The sequence below is a fragment of the Patagioenas fasciata genome, chromosome 1, assembly GCF_037038585.1.
Source record: "Patagioenas fasciata isolate bPatFas1 chromosome 1, bPatFas1.hap1, whole genome shotgun sequence".
In the NCBI taxonomy this organism is placed as follows: Eukaryota; Metazoa; Chordata; class Aves; order Columbiformes; family Columbidae; genus Patagioenas; species Patagioenas fasciata.
Window position 1 is genome coordinate 111288744 of NC_092520.1, and position 24030 is coordinate 111312773.

The following is a 24030-nucleotide window of genomic DNA, read 5'->3' on the forward strand; positions in this document are numbered from 1 at the left end:
TATCCTTGCTATAGGGTAGTAAAACACAGGAGCAAGCCACTTAGATTATTTGAACTGTATCACTAGAAGTTTTAAAAAGTTGTTAAGCGACCATCTGTCATAATATGCTGGATATTATCTGCCTCAGAGCAAAAGAGCAGACTAACTGATCTTTTTTAGTCCCTTCCAGTTTAATCTTCTGTCATCTGACCAAGACTGATGGCTCTTCATGCTGATGGCCAAATCATAACTGAGGGTTAAATCCAGGACTACTTCAGATCCATTTGTTCAATGTATGTTTACAGTACAAAGCAAATTCAGAGGAAAATTATGGCAATACTGCAGGTGTTGCTTTTTATCAGCAATATCAGTTGCAGCTCAGCACCAGTCGGGGAACACCACTGTGCCAAAACTAGGACTGGAAGGGTTTGTGTGACAAATATGCAAGTTTTAGAGAAGACATAAATCTGAGGAGTTCTAGTTCATGAGATGATCCTATCGCACCATAAGGATTCCACTAGAGTTAAGCAAGTCCCTACCTGTCACAGTAGCAAATCTACTGAGGAAGAGAGTGTCCTTGGGGTTTAAATCCATGGAAAAAGTCTTTGAGGTTTGAAACAATGAGACTTTTGAAGCAACTCAGGATTTCATAACTGCTATGACGTGATGAGCCGGTATGCAATTGTAATATATACTCAGCCCTCTAGTGTTGGCCACAGCCTGAATCTGAGTGGGTGAGGAAGAAGGACTGGTAAGCAGGATAGTGAAACCATGTCATAAGCTACTGACAGCCTTCTGGAGTTTGAGTCCTTTATGTGAAGTACCTAGGAAATAACGAGAGCTGAGCAGTTCCAGTGTGCTGTACAGACGCTCTTCCATAGATAGAGACTGCTTCCATCAATGGGTCAGAATAACCTTACATACTGCTTCCCATCTTTGATTCTCATTTAGTATTGATGCTGCACCGCCTACAGTGTTTGGATTACAGATGGTAGGGGAAGCCAGCTATTTTTATTTCCCTCTGCTTCTGCTGTCTAGTGATTGGAATTATGAGGGCAAGAAGATATTCTTATTTTGCTCCTCACTTAGCAATAACAAAAACTTTACAGTAGAATTTTGGGACAGATGGGCTGGACTTGTAATCTTGGGTAATCTTTTTAATGTTTGGGTTTTTTATATAAACATAACACAAGAAAAAACACCAGTTAATAAAAGAGAACCGTGGTCTAGTAGGAAAACGGGAAAGCTCCCTGAATTTATATTAACTCCTGGAAAATATAACAGTGTGAATTCATCACATTTTATTTACAACACAGCAAACGCAATTACATGCTATTTAGTATCCCAGGAACAAAATCAGACTCTCTTGCTGTGCTCACTGGAGCATTCAGATTTTCTGAGGCTGCAGTTGGAGGTATAAAGTAAATGGATGCCAATAAAAAATAAATAAAAATTCAGGATTTGGATTTTTTGTCTCCTTTGGATAAAACTTGTAGTCTTGCTTGTCAGATACTTGCAAGTAAAATCTTTACTAATACTCCACTAAGTGAACCTGTCCTCTGGAGAGTGATAAAATGAAGGACGTAAGGTTCTCTGGGTCTAAAATCAGAATGCAGCAATAAAAATTACCAGGAAAGCTTCATTCCAAACAAATTTCCTCTTGATAATCAGTAACAAGAAACTTCAGGCTGTTAATAAAGAGCCTATGGAGATTTTCAAGCCAGCAGTGACTGCTCAGCAAACCTGAACATCTGCTTTTAGTTGCTGCTTTGAAGTCTTCCTAGTGAAATGAAAAATCCTTACAGCTCAACATAATAAACTCTGTGGTGTCAGAAAACCAATCTCCTTGTATGTGAGAAACTAAGCAGTGCAGAAAATCAACTGACAGGAATGACAAATAGGAAAATGAAAGTGTATAAATCCCCAGTTTCTTGGAGACTCCAGTTTGCTGCTGCAATATGAAAATCTGCACACTTAATGGGGGCAAAGAGGGACCAAGCATATTTTAGGATATATCACTACTATCCTTCTAATCTGCATTCAGCTTTAGAGTAGCCTGAGGTGTGAATTTAGGGGTTTTTATGGCTACCTGTAAATCACAGGAGGAATAATCCTGTGTAAGGATGGACGACCTTAAACTCAGTCTGTTCTGTTGAATCCACTGCCTGTGGACTTGCCTGAATGAACAGCTCACCTTCTATGACAATCTGGGGTGCTACCACTGAGGGTGTGATTTTTCGGGAGCCTCTGCTCCAAGGCATTTCTATAAACACGCAGGTGTTGCTCACAAACATTTGTGCATTTATCTCTCCCTGTGACTGCATAGGGAATTTAAGAAAGTGAAAATAAATTTAATGCGTTTCCTCCCAGCTCTTCTTTATACACCTTCCATCAGGAAGCATGTAGATTAACATCTCCTGCTCTTACACAGTTTGTGTTTATTGCCCTAGTATGAAAATATCTTGATTCTTGAAAGTATATTATTTGAACTAGAAAGAATTAAAGCAAAAGGTGCAAAAAAAGGCAAATAGTGGCTGCAGGCTAACAGTAAATCTTTTCAGTCATCAGTTGCTGTGCAAGATTATAAAACCACAGAAATGATTTGATGTAGGATGTCTAATTAATCAAGTTGTGAATGTTGAGTTGGAAAAAATATAGAGAGAGCAGATGCCAACCCCTTGTCTCTGTACGGCATTGTGTAAAGGGAAATATCCTGGGGATGATACAGGAAAGAGACAGATTTGTTTTCTGCCCACAAGTCCTGTGACCACAGCCAGTGCTGGCTGGGACTCTGAACGACAGGAGATGGTTCGCTCTGCACTCCAACAGAGCATCATGCTGCTTCCACCTTTGCACTTTGCACTCAGCAATATATTTTAAAACCTAGTGACAGACAAGTTTGGGAGACTGTTTTACAAGTCCTTTTGTAGCTCTCTTTGTGGCTTCTGTATATAAAGTTTGGAGAGGGGTTGAGGGGTACAGACAACCATTTGCTGTGTTTAAGGTGAGTCTGTAGATGTGAGTAAAGATTAGATCAGCAGGACACAGTTTCAGAAATCAGTCTAAAAAGTCCTCAACCTCATAATGAAGGATGCCTCTTTTAGCGAGTCTTAAGAGAATATGAGAGCTTTCACAGATGGGTTAAAATACAGATTCTAGACTATTATTCTCTTTCATGCACCATGGAATATCATCCAGCAATTATATTTCTAGCCTGCTTAGTTTCTAAAATTCTTACCATCTTATTTAGGGAAGGATACTTTGAGAAAGCAGGGCAAGTTCATCACACTAGACTGTGCTTAATACATGACTAAACCAACAAGCAATGCTTCCAGTAGGAAATGTGGTATGACAAAAGCTCCAGTGTTACTCATTAAAGGACGACAGCAGTATTTGGCTCCATACTAAATTGAATTGTAAGAATCTCACCAGTGATATGACCAGAATTCCTTTTAAGCTTGGAATTTTATGCTGTGAAACCCAACTTTTCTCAGGACTGTCAAGTTAACAGGTGAAAACATATATGAGGTTTAGGGGTTACCCTATGAGCAAATAAAGGAACCTAAGTAATGTAAGAGGGACAAAGAGAGCTGTCACAACTCTGTATTGCCATTTAGAAATCCAGCAAAGCATAATGAAGAATAGTAACCTCTGCCTCCAGCTGGGCAATAACAAGAGTGCCATTGTTGAGCTTCTTAGAGTAACAACCGAAGGTTATAGGCTTTAAGTTAGTATTGCTTTTTCCTGTTATTTTGTAGCTTCCTATAAAGAAAGCGAACTAAAAATATGTTCATTTTCCGCCCAGGGATCTTAATTGCTAATGGAACCTTGTGAGACCCTATTCTTAAATAAAAGCTGGAATAGACATAGAAGCATGTGATGAGGGAAATGTGGTTTTTCAGTGCACAATAGGAAATCAGGAAACGCATGAACCTGAAAACAGCAACAGCTTGCAGCAAGATAGAGGCCAGATGTGGAAATGGTTAGGACCTTTTTAGGGAGCATTTGAAAGGTTACACCTCTACAGATTCTCAAATGAAATGTGTGCTAGAGACAATTCAGAAATAGCCTCCAACGTTTCACGTGTATAGGAGTATAGAATGGCAAAAGAGTGCCTGAACAATCACAGGTTGCATCAGTACAAGAAGCACTGTTTGCAGCCTGAAGTTTGAGCAGCCTTCTCCTAAGCTAGTTTATTAACATACAAATTAAATGAAATAATTTCTCCCATCTTCTGTGCAAAGGTGAATTTTACATTACCTCACTTATTAGCTTATTCAGTAGCATGAGGAGATGTAGCCATAGAAGTTTCATTACAAACAATGTGCTTAGTTACTCTCTTTCCATACTCTGAAATTAAGCTATATATTAAAATGTTTTTCATTTTTAATAAAAAGCTAATACTGCTGCCATGGTAGCCCATTTGTTATATACTAGAGACAATTGCTATAAAGAACAAACAGTTCTCTGTGGAAATGAGGTTCCCACCCTGTGGCAATAATTATGTGGAGTTCTGAGGGCATATTTAAGAAGCCTCTCTTTTAGCTGCAGCACAACCCCAGGCCCATCTGTTGGGAGCTGGGATGGGCTGCAGGAGCAGCAGCTGATGTCACCAAAAGAAATGTGAAGCCACAGCCTCCAGCACCCAGATTCCCAGGATGGCATTCTCATCTTATTAAACCCAACAGCAAAACTTCCTTTGACTTCAGTAAAGCCAAAGGTTTTCCTCACTTGCTGTGTTACATGGAGAACACTTAGTGTTTCAGTGTAGGCTGGTACATCTAATTGGTATGTCACTGTTTGAAAAAACATTTACCTCAATAGCAAAACACACATCCTACCTCATCAGTTACACTGATCAGACTTTTTTGAGAATTGCAGTAGAAATCAACTACTGAAAGATTCAAGGTTAAAAGAACCTCTTCTCTTAAAAAGGAGGTGTATGTGTGGGAATAACTGCCGGAGAAATCAAACTTTTAGCACCAATGCTTTTCAGATTTTACCTACCACTGACTCCGTAATTTCCTCCCCCACTCCTTTGTTGTTGTATACAGCTTTCTAGCTAGACGCTTGCTTTGACCTTCTACCTCTGGCTCTGATTTCTCTTGTTACTATGTGTTATTCTTACTATCGTCTCTTAAGTCTCTCTTTCATTTAGTGTGTTCTACTAAGTTCATGAATGCACAGCTCCTTCCTCTTCTAAAAAACTAATGGACTTCAGTAATTGAAAATATGGCATGAGGAAATATGCAGAGAGAGAACAAACAGTTTAATTGAAACACCAGTGAGAAGACAGATATCATCTGTCTACAGCACTGATTTTTTTACAGGGCCAGATATTAAAAAAAAAAAGTGTCATAGCCTCTCTGCAAGCTAAAATATTTCTTTTGTTCATATTTCAGCAAGCATTTCCGTTGAATTGTTTCTGCTTGAGGAAATAATATTTTATACATATGCTTGGTCAAAAAGAGATTTTCCTTTGAAATGTTCAGCTTGTTGTTAAAAGGACACAAAAAACCCCATAAGCCAAAAAACCACAACCAAGCCAAACAACACAACACACACACACACACACACACAAAACCAGACCCTTTTGCTCAGAGATGTGTTTGTTTAACGTTTCATCTGTAGCACATTTTGTTTTAAGAGAACCGTATGAAGAAGTGTCATATTCGTTTGCCTTGATATTCAGTCAGGTCTCAAGCCCCATTGCATCTTCCCATTGCAGTAAGCTGCGCTGACATATCACAATGGATGATATTTAGCACATCTAGCAAGGAAACTGGCTCATAACATTGAGCATAAAAAACTTTCTGAACAGCCCTGCAGAGGCAATCTATATCCAAATGAATCCTATCAGTACCAGTCAGGTTTTTCGCATTAAAAGTCAACACTTTTCACTGGAAGTAGAAACGTAGCAAAATTTTAACTTAGAAAAAATCCCTGTGCTTTTTATTTTCTAAATTAAATTTTAGCACTTCTAATGTCCGGAGTTGCTTTGGCTTTGTGTTTAACGTATGTTAACATGCCCAGATTATATAGTTATAAGTACTAACAATAATTTCAGATTGTAACAACAGGTTGAAAACTCGCCACTGGCTTTATCACTCACTCTACTTTTCACTGGAATATCCCCACTTTTTACACCAATTTGGGGCTTGAAAAGCTACATTTGCATAACTCCCAAAAAAGTCCATAACATTCAAAGTCACATTTCAATGCTGTATGAAAGACATCTCAATGAACAAGAGATACTAGATCAAAATGATCATCCCTTAAATTAAGAACAAATTCATGAAACTTTTAAGGCTGAAGGACTGCAATATATTTTTTTTTGGAGCTCCAGCAGTATAGGGTAGGAGAAACAACATACATACATATACATGCACTGATTAGTCATATATGTATACACACACATACATATGTATACATACAGTTTTAGCAGAACACTTTAAATTTCCTGATCTATAAAACAACCTGATTGAAATCAGATGTTTTGGGTTGACCCTGGCAGGTATCTTCATGGTTTTTAGATACTAAGTATATTCTTGGAGTATAAAAATGTAAAATGTAGTAAGATAACTCATACCTGAGCTCCAAAGGGTACAAATGTCTTTGCATTTGGAACCATTGAATTAAAACCAGTGCCCATATTGAGAGAATATATTTAATATTAAATGCAGACAAGATAATGGCTGATAAACTATTATACTGATAAAGTGCTATTCCAAATGCAGCATCAATATCAATGAGACATGGAAGGTTTCAATTACTATTATAAAGGGAGCAGGAACATGAGTAACAGAGAGACTCATAGAACATCTGTGACCATGAAATATAATCATAATACATATCTGATGAAGGATTACTTGAAAAAGACCCAGGAAAAAGAGTTTATATTTTATGTAGACTTCATCTTCTATTATTAAGAGCTTTTAAAATGTTTTCACAATATCTTTTGTTCAAAATGTTTGAGGAAGACGTAGATGTCCTCCTGAGCAAAACATCTCCAATGACATTGTGGTAAGAATCTCTGCTAGGTTTAATAAAGGAGTAAAATTTAAAGGTTCGTTTAAAATATAAAGACAGGAGCAACCTTTCCTTCTTTCTTCTTGGAGGATCATATTCAGATAGAGCCAGCCAATAACATTTTTATGGGAAGTCTTTAATACTCAATAGACAAACAAAGGCAAAATTGTAAGTGAAAAGAGTTCAGCACAGAAGTCATGGCTTTCCTCCCTTCTCTTCCTCTTTGCTAAGTTAGCTCGAAACTCTTCTGGAAGGGCCTGCACAGCACTCCAGGGGACTATGCCATGGGAGTTTGAAGAAAATACACAGTAGACTTCTTTTAAAAGCTATTTTCTCTGTTTCTTCAGGCCAAATTATCCGTTCTACTTGGGGTTCTTGGTGAAACTATGAGACTTGGGGACTCAAACGCAAAACGAATTTGAGCTACTAATACTTGTATCAGGTGTGCAATGTATCATACAATAAATAGTTATTTCATGGACACAAGTTTGCCTGGGTTGGTATTGCAGCACAGTTCAGCATGATCTTTCCTAGAGAACATGTTATAACCGCCAGGTACTGGAGAAAAACAGTATAGCACTTCTCCTGACATCCAGTGGTACTCACCAGTGCAATCAAATCCATTTCCTCGGTAGCCCTGTTTACATTTGCATTTGAAGGACCCTTCGGTGTTGAGGCACTCTGCGTGGAGGTTACACCTGTGTGTATTTGTCACGCATTCATTGACATCTAGGGAAAGATATAAATGCTTCAGTGAAAACTGAGTCAAAACCCAAACTTCATGACAGCCTGCTTGTGCCTGCCATCTGTTTCCAGGTGTTGCAATCACTAGTGTTAGAACAAGACGGTCCAGAGACCATTGGAGGCAGAAGAATTCACACTAATGTCAGCTCCAAGTGCACAATTACTGGCATGTGCATGCATGGAAAATGTAGAGCACCCCAGTAAAAACAAAGTGAACATAGTGATTTTTTGATTGAGAACAGAATTCAAACTACAGGCTGTGCACACTGTTCCATTAACAAAAAGCAAAAGGTACCAAGAGAATGTGTGACATAAATTAAAAAACATTCATCAAATCAGGGGGGTTGGACTAGATGACCTTTGAAGGTCCCTTCCAACCCAAATTATTCTATGATTCTATGAAATCTTTTGCGTTCTCTCTAGAATAAACGCAATTGAAAGTAACCCCGAGCATGCCAAGATGTTGAGATCTTTTATGTCAAGTTGGACTCGATAATCCTTGTTGGTCCCTTCCAATTCAGGACATTCTATGAAATTCTACGAAATCTACTTCTAACATTCCAGCATACATATGATGCTGTACAAAAAGAGTATGATCAGGAAAAATTCAGTAGAAAATACTACATTCAACTGACAGCAAAATGTACAGCCATCAAGAGCAACTGATTTTGTTCTCCTTTTCTCCTAGTTTGCTACATCACAAATATGTTTCCGATTTCTCCCACATGAGGGAGCCAAGTTGTTGCACAAATTTTTGCACCACTTGCATTTTTTCCAGATTGCTTCATTTTTAGCAGCTGACAGGTCCTCCCATAATGTAAGTCAGCTAGGAGACCAATAGTAGAAAGACTGACTCAAAAATATGGTATGTCTTGAGAGTGAGATTCAGGTTTGCAGATAAAATCCTGACTACAGAGACCTCTTCAGTTTTTCCCCCATGCGCATATAGTGTATGAAAAAGTAAGTATTTTTTCTGCTTTAAGACTCTCAGGATTTGCATACAACAAGAGATGTAAACTTGAGTCTCCAAAACCTGCCTTATGATCTCCCTCCCACCCCTACCTCCAAATACCAAGCAAAAATAAATAAAACCCATTAATCTTCTTTCATATGCATTTCTTGTTCCAACCCTTCCAGGTCCTTGTGTAGTCAACTGCTTGAACACTACACTTGCAGCGCCTGCTGCTGTAACTTAAGCTTTACTGTTCTGCCACCATTCAACTAATGGATTCAAGCATGAGAAGTGTTTTGACATTTGTTTTAACACATGGACAAGTCAAGATAACCTTTTGCCTCTATTTATTTTTGTTTGGGAGAAACTTAGGCATGCAAGAGAGACCTGAAAAGCAATTGAAAGCTACTTTTTTTTTTCTTTAATTCTGCACTATTCATCCAGACTGTTTTTACAGTCATGAAGGCACTTGATTCACATTCCTCATTAATGACACACACACCAAAACCAGCACAGGTTGAAAGCCAAGAGGACAAAGAATGGCTCTTTAAACCTGAACAAGAAGTAGCACTTCTTTGCAGTCAGCTGTTGCTACTGTACTACAAGCCCTTGCACATCTTGACTTGGTACAATAAGGCAATTTAATTTGCAAATGCCAGTGATTAGGTTTTTCATAAGGTCACAGAGAAAACCATGAGAAAAGTTCAAAGTGCCTTAGTCACATCTTTTATCCATTTCTGAGGCAGTCTCCCCAGACCAGGCCAATGTGCTTCAGGCAATGACAGGAAAGGTGCATCGTATGGGAATGAAAAAGAATGAAGAAGGAAAATCCATGGGCTAAATCTTACCTACACAGTCATAGCGGCTGCTAACGTATTTCAGTTCATATCCAAGCTGGCACTTGCAGTAGTAGCTTCCAAATGTGTTGACACATCTGCGGTTGTAAGAGCAGACAGCTTGGCCAGTGGAGCATTCATCAATGTCTAGAGCAGAAGAAGGGATGCTGGTCAGATCCATGAGAAAGTAAACTGGGAAATGAAGAACTAGTTGGGATTCGCTATCACAAGTTGTTTAATAAATAAGTCCTATAATTTCACCCTTGTGGGTGGCTTTGCATGTGTTCAGACAAATGAAGCAGCAAAATACGAACTAACTTTATGGAAAATTTTGAGACCTGGCATGGTAAAAGCAAGGGTAACTGGCAGGGGGGATTCTCCTCACTGGGGACAATGATTTGCCCTAAGATCATGGAGTGGGGTCAGGAGGAAGTCCACAAATTCCATTATTTCCCTAAGAAAGGAAATGTCAGAGAATAGTGTAAGAGAAGGACACTGAAACAGGAAATTGAGAGCAGCAGCAGCAGCTTTTCTACTAAATCTCTGCACCTCTCCTTGCTGGGCTAAGTCAAGACATAGCAGTTAGCACATAGTGTTTCCAGACTGCAAGTGGTCCACTCAGCAAGGTAGATGACAAGGGCAGATGTTTTGGAGAGAGAAGTAGTCTTGGTTTAAGCAGAGTCTAGGGACATTATTTAACAACCATTGTAATTAAGTGTTAGTAATTCATTTGCTTTGTTGTAATGTCACATTTAGAACAGTGTTGATTATGATATTTGATATTTTTCCTTCCCTATCACACTGCTGTGAAGTGCTGCTGGACACCATGGTTGGTCTTTTTATCACTTTTACCATACTTTTACAGTGCTTAGGTGATCAAAGGAAAGTGGAAAACAACAGAAAAATACTTAAACAAACCTGCAGTCAAAATCCCTACACTTTTCTGATGAGGATGGCTGTTCCCCAGCCTCCAGGGCATGCCCAAACCTCTCCAGGGTCTCATTTCACTGTGCCTCTGCCAGGACCAGGATCTGTCACAAGGTAAAGGACAAGCCTGCTGCACTCAATTCTAGTGTGAAGCTTATGTCTGCAGTGAACACTAAAGACTCACTGGACTCTTAGAAGCAAAAGGTTTAGGTTAAGTTAAACATTTTGATCTATAATTGTTATTTTATTCCTTCACTTGTGCACGTGCAGGACAGGAAAAGTGAAAACACATCAATGTGCTGCTCTGCAGGTCCAGAAATAATGTAGCTTCCTAGGAGGATTAAGCTAAGACTAATAGCCAGGGATCTTAAAATGTTTACGTGTTTATACTGTTTCTGTGACTAATACCAGAGTATTACAGTATCTTATAATCTATTAAGCATCTATTATGCTATACAGCCGGAAGATGTTCTCTTATTTTAGAGAAATCATGACATACCACAGGTCATACAGAAAGAAGAGGTCTGATATTTCCAACCACTGGACATACCTTTTTTTTTTCTATTTACCTTTTATCATATGCACTAACGTTCTTCTAAATACATTCGAGCAGGTTCAGTAAATACAAAGGAACTCAATATGAAAGAATAAAAATAGTTGCCTGAATAACTCAATAAGAGATTTAAGAGAGACACTCTTGTCTATTGTATTTAAATACATTTGTCTACAGTGTTCACCTTCAAATGACTCTTACATAATTCAAACATGTTAACTGTGATTGGTATTAGTCCAAGATCCTTGCTGATTACTCAAAGCAGGACATTTCCAATTACAAACTCATTTCATTTGAAAGACAGAAATACCATTGTCATGTTGGAGTGTGTATAGTTTAGAAGTTGAGCCAAGTATCCATATGGGTTTATTTTATAGCTCCTTAAATTGATAAAGTAGTCCCAGGCCATTTGGCCTTCATATGTGATGATATTATGGCTGTGTGTTAAGAAGAAAAATTCATATAGTAACTGTCCTTCCACACAGCAGCATCTCTTGCTTGATGCATTTATTTAATCTTTTGTTTGAAATGTTAAGGATAATGTTGTTTTGGCCACTGGAATTAAAAATATTTTTTTATGCTTGAATGTTAAACCTCTCAACATTTAAAACATTCTTTAAGCTGTAGAAATCATTCAACCAGTATGTTTTGGTAAGCAGTATCTAAGATGGATTAGCTACTGTTATTCTTTGCTTGTAGCGTATTATGTCCAAGCTACCCTTTATGATCTACAGGACTTGAACAATTGTGACAGAAATAATGTAAAAATATGTGAAAGTATCAATATCATTAGGTATGTTGCTAAAGACATTTTAGTAAATGGCATCTGTTGCAAAAAGTTTTCTCATAGAATCACAGACTGGTTGAAGTTGGAGGGGACTTCTGGAGGTCATCGGGTCCAACCTCCCTGCTCAAGCAGGAACACCTAGAGATAGTTGCCAAGGACCACGTCCAGGCAGCTTTTGAATGTCTCAAAGGAGAAATTGTAATTCTTTATTTTCCATTGTATTTTGGGCAGCTCTAGGAAATAAAACATTTCCCAGCTGCAATTTTCCATCTTCTGTGCTTCTCTGAGTGCAATAAACATTAAAAACCACACTAAATATCATTCCCTGGGGCTGACTAGGGGTGTAACCTAATTAGAGGCCAAGTGAGACCAGGAACAAAAAGGTTAGATTGGGAAAGAGGGAAAGTAGGAAAGAAGGAAACAGAAAAGATTTTGTGGCTGATTTTTTTTTTTTTTAATTGAAATTGTTCAAATGTTGTAAGTTAGAATTTTACAGGAAAATGTACTTACTGATTCAGAAGGAAAATTGCATTTCAAGAATTAGATCAAGTTATTCTAAAGAAGAAATATGGAACTGAAAATGTTTTTTTTTTTTTTTTTTACATGAAGCTTTGCTACTGGACATATTTTTAAATGAAATTACATAAAGTAGACACAAAGCATTATGTCCTTTAAGCTTAAAACAAATAGCATCTCATCTGAAAAATGAACACTTGCAGAGACTTTCAGGTTTGTTTGTGATGAACAGTAAACAGAATATTCCAGTTTATGGAAAGATGCCTGGGCAGACCCTGGAGCTGGCTTATCAGGAGACAGCCCTGCTGATGCTGGGGTCACCCACGGCTCCTGGATCACCTCCTCCTTAAGGAGCAGGGAACCCCTCCCTGACATGCCTTCTCACTGCCCCTTCTTCTCTAGTTGTTGCAGTGGTCCCTGCTTTGGAGAGTTTGTTTCACATATACTGGGTTTTGAAATGAGTTCATTTAGCTTCAGTATTAAAAGGGGTATGATTTCAGCAGAGGATTACAATGCTGTAGCGCTACTTTGTCAGATGACAACGTAAAACCCATATCACGGAACAGTACCAAGTGTTGTAAGTAATGCTTTCTTCATCACAGGAAACTCACAGGTTAAGTGATGTTGAGGCTTCTGGAGAAAAGTCTGGAAGTTTGTATCATGGGTTATCACAATAAAAGAAACAAATGATCCAAACACAAACCCCAAATCCTTTAATGCGTTATGTCAGTAAGGCAGCTCCCTGCAGGCCAAACACCGTTGACCTCAGAGGAATAGGGAGAAACTGAATCTGTTAATGACTCAAATTTATGTCAAAACATTTAATTATTTACTGAGGATGGGACTCCTCCAAAGAATTACATGGCCAATATTACAAGAACATTTTTTTTTTAAAAACATACAAGCTTTACATCATACTGTGAGTAACAAGAAGTTCAAGCCAGTGAGGACAGCTAACTACTTATTAAGCTTTCCCCAGGGGATCCTATAGAAAATAAGCTGAGCGTGAGCTCTCTAACCATACCAATGCACATCCTTCCGTTTGGTCCCAACTGAAGGCCACCTGATGGACAAAGACACTGTATCTCCCCTTTGACTTCTTCGCATCCATACTGGCAATTCACCATGGCACATGACCTAGAAGCTGAAAACAGTATTTAAAAGAACAAAACCAGCAAAATCTAGGCTGGGATCACATGCTTAAAATTTAAATCTGGATGAATGCAGAAAATAAATCAGAACAACAAAATTCCATTCATCACTTATCAAGATGTTCATGCACTAAAACATTAACAATTCAGCAGTCCATGAGGTAAATCTTAAATTCCCTCTCCCCTTCACTTTTTTCTTTCCTATCTTTATTCCTTCTTTTTCCTCTGTTCCCATTTCTGTGAATTCTTACTATTGCCTTTTCAATTCAGAGACAGAACTGCTCAAAGTAGAAAAAAGATTTTGCTTTTTTTTAGATTTCCTTTTGCGACCATTTACCATACAAGAGTACTATTTGGTAGTGAAGTGTTTTTATTGCTTAGCATTAAACATGTTTCTAGTAAAGAATTTGATTTAGAAAACTATTTAGCCTGATGGAGTTAGAAATTGTCCTTATTTTGATCATTTATGAAACAGATACCTGAATCTAAAGAGGCACTATCCTGAATACAAGTCTTGGTTGCCTCAGATTGGTTAGGAGTATGAATTATTGGAGATGATTTAGCCTCTAAAGAGAACTGTAGGCAGTGTAGATCTTGTGTTAGAGACCTATGAGAGGTTAGAAAAGTAGGAGAAACGTATTAAGTATGTAGGGAGATGTTTCTAAAAACCTGAAGTTATCCAGAAAATGCTTTGATGCCAGGGAGAGAAGTAGTATTTGGAAGTGTTTACTGGAGCAGATGGAGGTGTGTGCAAAGAAAGTATTTCTAGCTACTTTGCTCTGGTATCGTTCAAGGAAACAGAACTGTATATAGTTTTTTTGTAAGTGAAAGGTCTGGAGCACTTGTCTGTTTATTAGAGACAGAAATCAACTGCAAGAACTTGAATACTGGCTACTGCTTAGGTAGAAAAAGATTGAAATTTTATTCTAGAAAGCAACATGTTTATTGTCAGAGGTACCAGCACTTTCAGAACCGTGCTTAATAGTGTATATACAAGACAATGATGTGTGCAGGTGTGTATATAGCCATATTGTTGTGATTTGAATATAAAATGTAATGTGTTTTATTTCTGTGTGCTATTAAAATTAATCTTTTTAATCTGTGCTAACATTGTTTTTCTCAGGCTGGATTGTTTAGACTCTGTGGCTAAGTGATAAATATTGAAGGCCAAGATTTCATTTTATTTGTGAAAGCATTTTACTTTTGTATGAATGAGAACATACATATCAGCAGGAGGTAAGAGGAAAAAAAAGCAGACTGTAAATAATAATACTTGGTTACATTATCTACTTCCTAAGTGGCAATAAAGAAACTTACTAAAAGTTATTCTTCTCTTGTGATTGTAATTGTCTGATTTTTCTTTTGTTTGAAGCTCCTGTTCCTGGCTTTGGTTAGACATAATATTGACTTTGATGAACTGCTAATCAGTTCTAGTATAGGAATTCCTGCAGAAGTTGTGTCATTTTGTGTTAGGTACTAACCTACCAACTATTTTAAGCAATTGTTCTCTGTGACCCAAAGCCACATTCTTATGATACCCTTCTTCCAGCTCCATGGTCCCTTGGTGTGGTTGCAGATCAACCTGACTGCTCAAACTAGATGGACTTCATCTTGTGAAGGAGACCCACATCATAGAGAATTTGATTCAGAAGGAGCAATAATATGCTCAAAATGTTTGCCTGAATAAAATGGTGAGATTCTACAGTTGGTTAAATAACCTAACATTTCATCCAAGCACAAGCTTAAGTTGGCATCAAGTGAAATTGGAAGCTAGTAGACTTAACCAAGAATAACTTCTACTTGAGTATACAGTTTGCTACGTCATTTTGTAACCATAGTTTCTGCTTAAGAAAATACAAGCTCTTTCCAATGGGAAGGTACCAGATGGGTTGCGTTAATGAAGCACAAGCTGGATGAACATAAAGGTTTTTGCCTCCTTAACCAGAGTTGTCAAGAACAGAGAGTTCCCTTCTATGGGAAACCTTTTTTCTTCTCCCCTGAAATTTGGTTTTATTCTGTGTCAGTGTTTGTTGAGGTTCCACTGAAAAATAACATTTCTGTATGCCAAAGTGAAATGCAAGCTTCAGGGCTCACAGCTGCTCGGGAATTTTTTTCCTGTATACTTGACACTGGCCACTACTGCCACTGAGAAATTCAGAGTTTTGTGCTGGCTCAAGTAAGGGATGGTGCAACTACACATTTGGTAGAAATGGAGAGCTTTTTAAATCGATAAACCAGTTATGAATTAAGACTGACTTAAAAATAATCTGTCAGAAATGGTAAGTAACAGCCTGGATCTAGTTTCCTGACTTTGTTCAGAAGTGTGGCTGCAGTGAGTGTTTATGCTCAGAGCAGGCAGACTGTGGGATGAACGAGACAAAGCTGCTGCTGGGCTCGAAGGGAAGTGAAACAGGACAGTTTATTGTGACTGTTGTTATGGTTTCTGCCAACTTCAGCTGCCCATAAGACAGTGGCCTTACTGAAAACTGCTCGGAATATGATGTCAGCAGATACACAAATTATCTTGGAAGAAATGAAAGGAGTACATTTCCATTTCTCATGGATCTCAGGGACCCACAGCTGTTGTCTGCTGGTGATACCCACCATGATTAGTAACACAGAGGCACAACACTGAGCTGTGATGCGTGGAAGGGAAACCCTTCAAAAGCTCTGGCACCAAGGCTGGGTATTCTTCCAGTTATTCCAAAATTGACAGCAAACTTGCCAGATGGACACCCTGCCTGGTGCGAGATTGTCTCCAAGGTATGAAGATCAAAGCCTTTCAGAGTTTATTATTCTCTGTCATACTCATGGGAAAGATTGTGCTGCACCCCATTCAGCCAGGTCCATTGCTTTAGGACAGGACTCTCGAGCAGATTGTTCCACTGCTGAGACCAGTTGGTTACCTTGTCCAACTGGTGCATCTGTTCCAGTCCAGTGGACTCTAGCAGGGGCTGTCACCATGTTACCTGGGGTTTTGTGAAACTCAAAGCCAAAATACCAGTATGGAACAGCTCAGGTGAAGAAAAAAGTGTCACTGAGAAATATGAAGCTTCCTTAAGTCTGAAAAATCAGGTTGGTTAAGAAAGCAGAATACTTTCCATTACAAGCTGACTTAAAGAAAACAGGTAGAAACACAGTTTAGATAAGCCTTAGCTCAATGAACAGAAGTTTCCAGGAAGCTGACGGCAAGTGTGGGAAGTATATCAGCACTCAGAGAAAGCAAATGATTCAAGGAGCACAGAAATGTGAAACAAGGAGTAACGTCATGAAATTCAGCACATTAAAAAGTAGTCTATATTGGTGTTTTGCATGGGTAGTATCATTCATTCTTATTCAACAGATGAAATGGCAGGACGACACACCAAGGTTATACTATCTGTCCTTTGTCTGAAGTAACACCATCAAAGATTTTTACTCCTAGCAGGACAAAAATTCCTCTGAACACCAAAATACAAATATGACCTCGTTTACTTTATCTATATACTGCCAAACAGAAAGTCTCTTTCAGCTGCTGGGACTACCAGAGAGCTGAGATAAAGACCCTATCCTGAATGAGGTAAATCCATTCATCACAAGAAGAAAATCTGTTGGGATCAAATGCTATTAGATTATTTTGGTGTGCCTGTCCTCTCAGCTGTATTACTTACTTGTACATGTGCCATCTATAAGCATGTACCCGTTGAGACAATAGCACTTGTAGCTGCCATGTGTATTCATACATCTGTGTTCACAGGGACGTGGTTTCAGCCCACATTCGTTCAGATCTGCAGAAGTCATTGGAATGAAGTGAGTGCTGGGTTTATATACATATATTCATACAGATAGGCGGATAGTACTGCCTAATGCCTTGAATTCCCCACAGTAAAATCGCCTGGATTGAAAATGAGCCAGGCCTTTGCAAGATGAGGGTTTAGCAGATCATCTGGCCGAAAGACTGTTAGCAAAACTGACATACACAGACTTCTACACCTGAAAAACCAATGCAAACTGGCCACATCCGGCAGCTTGTTAGCAAGAGGTGGAGGGGTGGGGAGAGAATTGCGGTTGCTGTTTTCTGAGAGTTATTCTTCTGGATTTCTGTGATTCTAGCTGGAGATTTCAACCTTCCAGCTGGCCTCTGTACTAGAAAGGCAAAAATGTGAGACTAAGACCAGCAAATCAGCTTGAGATAAAGTGAAACAAAGATGTATTTTTTTCTGAGCTATGCATTGGTACCAAGGTTATCAGGGCAGGGCTGTCTAGCAAAGATGAAATACAATACACAAAAATCATAGGACTTTAAGAATAAAAGGCCAAATCTAAAAAATATTCTTCTCAAAATCCAGGATTTAAAAATCTTTGTGGAAGCTAAATTAATTTCAAATTCCCAGTAGCTATCCTTCACAGGGAGATAACCAGAATCCTAAGGAGTTCAATTCGTGTGGTAAAGACAGAGCAGTACTGACAATTGTATCGATCCTATGACAAGGCGACAACGTCTGTGCTTGTGACTTCTGAGAACTGGCACCTCGAATATTTGTGTTTTGAAGCCTCATTTGTAAACGGGCAGAACTCATTAACAGAATGCACCAGCACATGCAGCCGATTCAACATGTGTTTAGCAGCCCATATGACCAATAATACTATTTCAATGAAGATGCAACTCTCCAAGCACTGAGTTCTAATGGGAGAAGCATCTCTTCTCATGTCTATGCATCCTGCAGACTGCAAAAAAACCTGAGACCATTCAAAGCACAAACTTTGTTGCAGTTATACATATGCAGAAGTGTTTGTTACAGCTCAGTCCAGAGAAGAAAAACAGGGTTGTGTTCTATTATTTAAACATAGGGTCTGTTTGAGAAAGGACAGCCTATCAGCTTGCAAATCACATTGAATTTTTTTTTGCTACTGTGGCTCCACTAAATAACCAAGACCCTCTTAACAAATAAACTAGAGGGGAACAAACATAATTCCACTTAGACCACACATTTTCAAAAGTCCTTAGCTGCACCTATCTTGCACAATGCACAGTAATGCACAGATAGCATACACAGCTCTTAAAGAGAAACTGTGGAGATAAGGTTAATTTGGCTCAGACTCAGTGGCAGACTAATACAGTCCCCTTATCTCTGTTATTTTAGTTAGCTCATGTTGAGCTTGCTCAGCAGGGCACTCTGCTGTAAGGACAGACCAAGGCTACATCAGCCAGCAAATTAAAAGTACCTCTGAGCATTCCTGGCTGCTGGAACATGACCACATATGTGGCTATACTATTGAAATAGCTCTTGGACATTTCTGGCCACTTTACTAAAAAACATTCCTGGCCATGCCTCGGAAGACAGAGCAGCCCAGGAAGCTAAAAGGTAATTTGCACATCAGTCTGTGTGGTGCTTCCACCAAGCCTCAGACTTCAACTGTACTGCCAAGTGCACAGAACTGATCTGCTCACATGTGGAAGGCAAATCAAATCCAACTGGAGTTACTGCACAGAAAACACCTGAAAGCTGGGGGCTTCTCTGTTGCCTTTTGCTAACGTTTAAAATAACAATTTTTGACATTAAACTTCTGGATTTAGAGGATGAAGGTGTGATACCTACGTATCTTTTACACACAAGCATGGATGCTATTTCACTTTCCTCTCTAGTGGTACTGAGGAATTGACTTCTTTCCCCGTAAGCAACATCAAACACACAAAAGACAGTTTTCCAAAATACATAAGAATATAGCTTTATAGCATATTGTTTGAAATACATTGTCTAATAAATGGGTTGTTTTGACTCTGAAAAATATGGTTTTAGCATGTCAGTGCAATATCTTCAAGCAAAGTCTGCAGGTGCTTAGAAAGGTAGCAAGGACAGACCCATCCATTCACTCATCTGCAGTGCAGCAGGATGGCCTCTCCCCATGCACTGACTTGTTCTTTTCATCTGATTCAACACAGAGGCCTCATATATTGGAAGACCAAAAAAAAAGCCGAGTCCTCACCAATGCATTAGCTGAAATACTTCCATGTCTAATTGCAAGTTTATGGAGGGAAAGTGGTGCATTCAAAATTTATGACTATGCAATTCTAAAGACTACCAGTTCTGTGTTGTCAAAAATACCGATCAGCATATGCGAACAGATGGCATTGGCCCAGGCAGCTTATGTCTAGCATGTAATTGCATCTCTTTCTGATGAGAAGGCTGGTTGAGAAAGTAACTTGGGTTGCTAGTTAAAAAAAATAAAATGGGTTCTGGATTTGAATTCCAGCTTTTCTAATACTCTCCTATATAATCTCTCTATGCCTTAATCCTCTGACTAGAAATATGACAGTTTACCCTTGTCATCAGCCTGCAGGAGATACCTGATAGAGATTCAAACTTTTGTGTGCTGAAGGAGGCTTAGACCTGGAGATATGAGAACCTTAAACTCTGGATTCTTTTATGTAAATACAATACATCTTGTTGTACTATTTTGGAAGATGACACAATCCATAGTACAAGATAAGGAGACAGAATATCAAACAGTCTGCTTTCTGGAGTAATATCCCCATGTGCACAAACCTTGATTACAGGTTTTTCCTGTAAATCCAGGGAAACATTTGCATTTGTTTGGTCCCGTGCACTCGCCATACTTGCAGCCATGTCGACAGATAGCTAGAGGAGTCAGTCAGGTATAGAAGAGAGAAAAAGGAAAAGTTAGAAATACTCTATTTGAGAACTTTGGCCCTGCTTAGTTGCCTAAAATCTTGTTGCATGAGTTCAATATCCTCCATACTTCTCCTTCTACTTTGGGTATAGTAGCTACTGATCGGCACTTTATTTCTTCTGAAGAAAAGTGATACTGGCATAAGTGTGTGCTTTTCCAGGTTTGTGAAGATCTGGAAAAGAAGGGACTCCTTTTTGGTCTCTCTCTCACAACAATTTTCCACTCTTGGACCTCCTTACAGCTGGGGAACATGTCCATCCCATGGTGGAACACCCAGAGTACCTGTGTCAAATGATCAGGCAACTATCCTTACCACACATCTCAATAAGTATTATTGCATAAGGTTTACAATGACTTGAGAGGGCTCTGCATAACCTGAATGTATTAAAAAGCAAAGGTTTTCTAACTCTTAGCGCTCTGGATCATTAGTCAGAAATTAAATGCTGACTTTTATAAGGCTTAAAGGTCCTAAAGTCAATGTGATTGTCAAAATGAGGATAATTCAGGAAAAGAAAATCAAACATGCATTCAAATTGTGACTAGCTATGGAAAACCAGCAAAATATGCACTAGGATGCACATCCTGCTACCTTGTGTAATAAAGCTGCTATGCAAACTACAGGAAAAAGGAATGTCACAGTGTTAGTTACTATATAGTAAAATTCTTAATTAAAATTCAGAATGCCAAATTCAAGTATCTTCCCTATGTTTAAAAATTCATTCATATGTACTAGCTCTGCAGATTATTTCAGCGCTATCCACATCCCTGAATGCAATGTGGCATAGTGTGTGACCAGCTGAGTGTTAACACTGAAGCAGAAAACACCACTGCATCTGGATTTACAGTATAGATTTACACTATAGTTGGCTTAAAGAAATCTGCCAAAGAAAATCCTTAAAAGTTCATGAAAACTGAATTTTACCAAGAAAGCTCCCTATTGCTTTACAGCAAGACAACTTACCCCACTGGCTGATTGAAGTTATGTTTGTCAGTTTTCCATCAAGTTATTTATTTGCATCAAAACTAAGGTGCTATTCAGCAATGCATAAATATTAATAAAGGTATTAATAATTTTTTCCTTTTTTGAACTGTCACCCTATATATACAGAACAGAGCATCTTTCCCTTTTAGAAGTCAGTCTGTTCATTGTCAGCAACGAATAACCTTAAGCCTCTGTTCAAATTCAGCAGATATAGAAATCCAAACTCTCTGGGACAACAGGTGCAACATCTGAGAAAGATTCCTAAAACATGTATTTCATGCTTTGATGTGTTTTGCCCATGAACATGTAGAGAGAGACTCCACATCACCTGCTCCTTGGGATCTATAGACCTTTAACAAATTAGAAACATCTTTAGAGACATTGACTCTTCATTGAGCCAAAGATCCACAGATCAAAATGCTGGCTGGCTACCCAAGCTCAGGACACGTGCATTTATTGATTGGGTTTTACTGATATTTTTAGTAAGTTAAAACCTTCTGGTTCTCAGAGGCTGTAGAGAAAAGATACCAATTGATTTGATAGCTGTAACAGCATAGGCACGGACCAGGGCTGTGCAGGAGGTAAGAACAGATGGTCCCTTCCACACCTAAGCATTTTCGAATATTTATTTTATTGTTTGGTGTTATTTACCCAAAGCTTTTTTTTTTTTTTTTCTTTTGAGAACATGGTCTCTCAAACATGTTTTATTCACTCTCTCACAAGTGAAGAGATTTCAGTCCTCAGAAGGTTTCTTTCTGTGACTTCTGGTAGGCATATATGAAATCCCTTGATTAGTACCAAGTACACAACTGTGGAGAGGAAACAAGCATGAAGTGTTAATGTTACCTTCACAGTGGCCCTTGTTGTTCTTTTTCCAGCCATAACAGCATTCCAACCTAGAACCATAGCGGCACATGCCAGGCTGGCTCACAGTCACCAGCTGCCCATGGACTCTTGAGCTGCATAAGGAAGGATAAACACAGGTCACACACACTTTAATCCCTTGCTCCATACATTCCTTTCTACATTTTCCTCATGTTTTATCCACTGTCAGGCATTTTCATTTCACCAAACTTTAGAGTGTTCAATAGTGTTCCTGGACAGGAATGTGAAGTTGTGTTTTGTTGGAGAAACAGGGAAGATGGGAATGTTTCACCTGCAATGTATTAATTGTGCAACATAAATCCTTTCTAATGAGAAACATGGAAAAGGTAAAAAATACAGTCAGGTCCCTTGTTAGAATGAGTAATTTTTAATATCAGTGAAATTAATGGGACTGCTCCAGCCTGCATCATCTGGATTGGATACATGATGCCATACCTGCAAACACTGTTGTTTTGGATGATGAAATACTGATTCTACAGAAAAGCAGCTTTCTGAACATCAGTCAGTCCTGTAAGAGCTAGTGACTTACAGACTCACAGCCACTGCACATGTGCAAATTGGTTGCGTAAGTGCAGAAAGTCCCATGCATTCTGGTTGCAGGGGACTCCCTAACCATGCAAATAAATGTTAAGTTAATCTGCCAATAAACCCATTGGGTTCAAAGTCACTGTGCAGATCAACAGCTGCACAACTTGGAAAACCCGCAACATTGGTTGCCAAATTATAAGTCTGATGGAAAACCACAAGGGTGTAAGTCTTCTAGACCTACCCTATGTTGTAACGGCTGCTGTGACTCTGGTTCTCTTCTCCCTCTGCTTGCTGTTGCTTAAGTTCTCCATTACCATATACCTGTCCCCTTTATGAAATTATCTTCTTTATCCAAAATCCTCTGTCCCCACTGCTTTTTCCATGCCATAATTTAAAATGTGCTTTCCTCAAAGAGTCCAAAGTGTTGCTTCTGACACAGAAAATACTTTATCTATGAGAACTTCTCAGCAAGTGATTTGGGGTATTGAGGTGGACAGCACATAGCAACAAACACCTTCATAGTGGGGAAAAAAACACTTAAAAATCAACAGGCCAGGAACTTCTACGTTTTTTTAGTCTGATGCAGAGCAATGGCATTGCTTTATCTCCCTACAGCAGCGCTTTGCACACATCGTAGAATAACAGACTCACAGAATGGTTTGGGTTGGAAGGGACATTAGAAAGTGTCTAGTTCCAACCCCCCTGCCATGGGCAGGGATACCTTCCACTAGACCAGGTTGCTCAAAGGCCCATCCAACCTGGTCTTGAACACTCCCAGGGATGTGACATTCACAGTTTTTCTGGGCAGCCCATTTCAGTGCCTGATGATCCTCATGGTGAAGAATTTCTTCCTTCTATCTAATCTAAATCTACCTTCTTTCAGTTGAAAGCCATTACCCTTTGTTCTGCCACTACATGCTCTTGTAAAAAGTTTTTCACCAGGTTTCTTGTGTCCTTCTGTGCTTACTTGTAAGGGTTGCTCTCTTATTGAAACAGCTACTGCAAACATCACTATGGCAAACTAGAAAAATAAATATATGCATACACTTCAAAGATATAAGATGTTCCTCCAGAGTTTTCTTTAGTAGTAGAACCACTGGAGAGAGAAAGGAGTTCAGACGGGTTTCAAGAACTCATGTATCTTAGATGCCCTGAATGAAGAGGTGGTTTTTGTATCACCTGGCACATAAAAAAAACCTTCCGTGTTGGAACGAATTGTTCAGAAGTCAACCAGCCTTTGCTAGCACAGTTTCAGACGGGAGAAAAAGCATATTGAACAGCTATGACCCCTGGATGTGTGTCTATTAGAAAACAGCTCCCTGCCTCTGGATTTATAGACAATGAAATAGCCTTTTTAAATTTAGTTCATCCAAATGCTGCCGGTTTACATCACTTCCAAGTATACAAGTTAAAGAGCATATGTTCTGATTGTGTGTTAGGAAGTGGCCTTGAATTCACCTGGACAGTAAAGGTATATTCTGCTAACACC

At 38.9% G+C, this 24030-nt stretch overlaps 1 protein-coding gene across 4 annotated transcripts in view; it reads right to left on the reverse strand.

Moving 5' to 3' along the window:
* Window positions 1–24030, reverse strand: part of EGFL6 (EGF like domain multiple 6) — a 47719-nt gene that overhangs the window by 18076 nt on the left and 5613 nt on the right. For 3 of the 4 annotated variants that reach the window (XM_065847567.2, XM_065847558.2, XM_071812875.1), the window contains exons 2-7: window positions 21975–22087; window positions 20002–20094; window positions 17125–17241; window positions 13348–13467; window positions 9553–9687; window positions 7615–7737 (exon numbers count right to left, since the gene is read on the reverse strand). In XM_065847567.2, coding sequence (XP_065703639.1) covers window positions 7615–7737; window positions 9553–9687; window positions 13348–13467; window positions 17125–17241; window positions 20002–20094; window positions 21975–22087 — 701 coding nt within the window. The remainder of the gene's footprint in view (window positions 1–7614; window positions 7738–9552; window positions 9688–13347; window positions 13468–17124; window positions 17242–20001; window positions 20095–21974; window positions 22088–24030) is intronic. The other variant, XM_071812883.1, reaches the window with a different exon arrangement.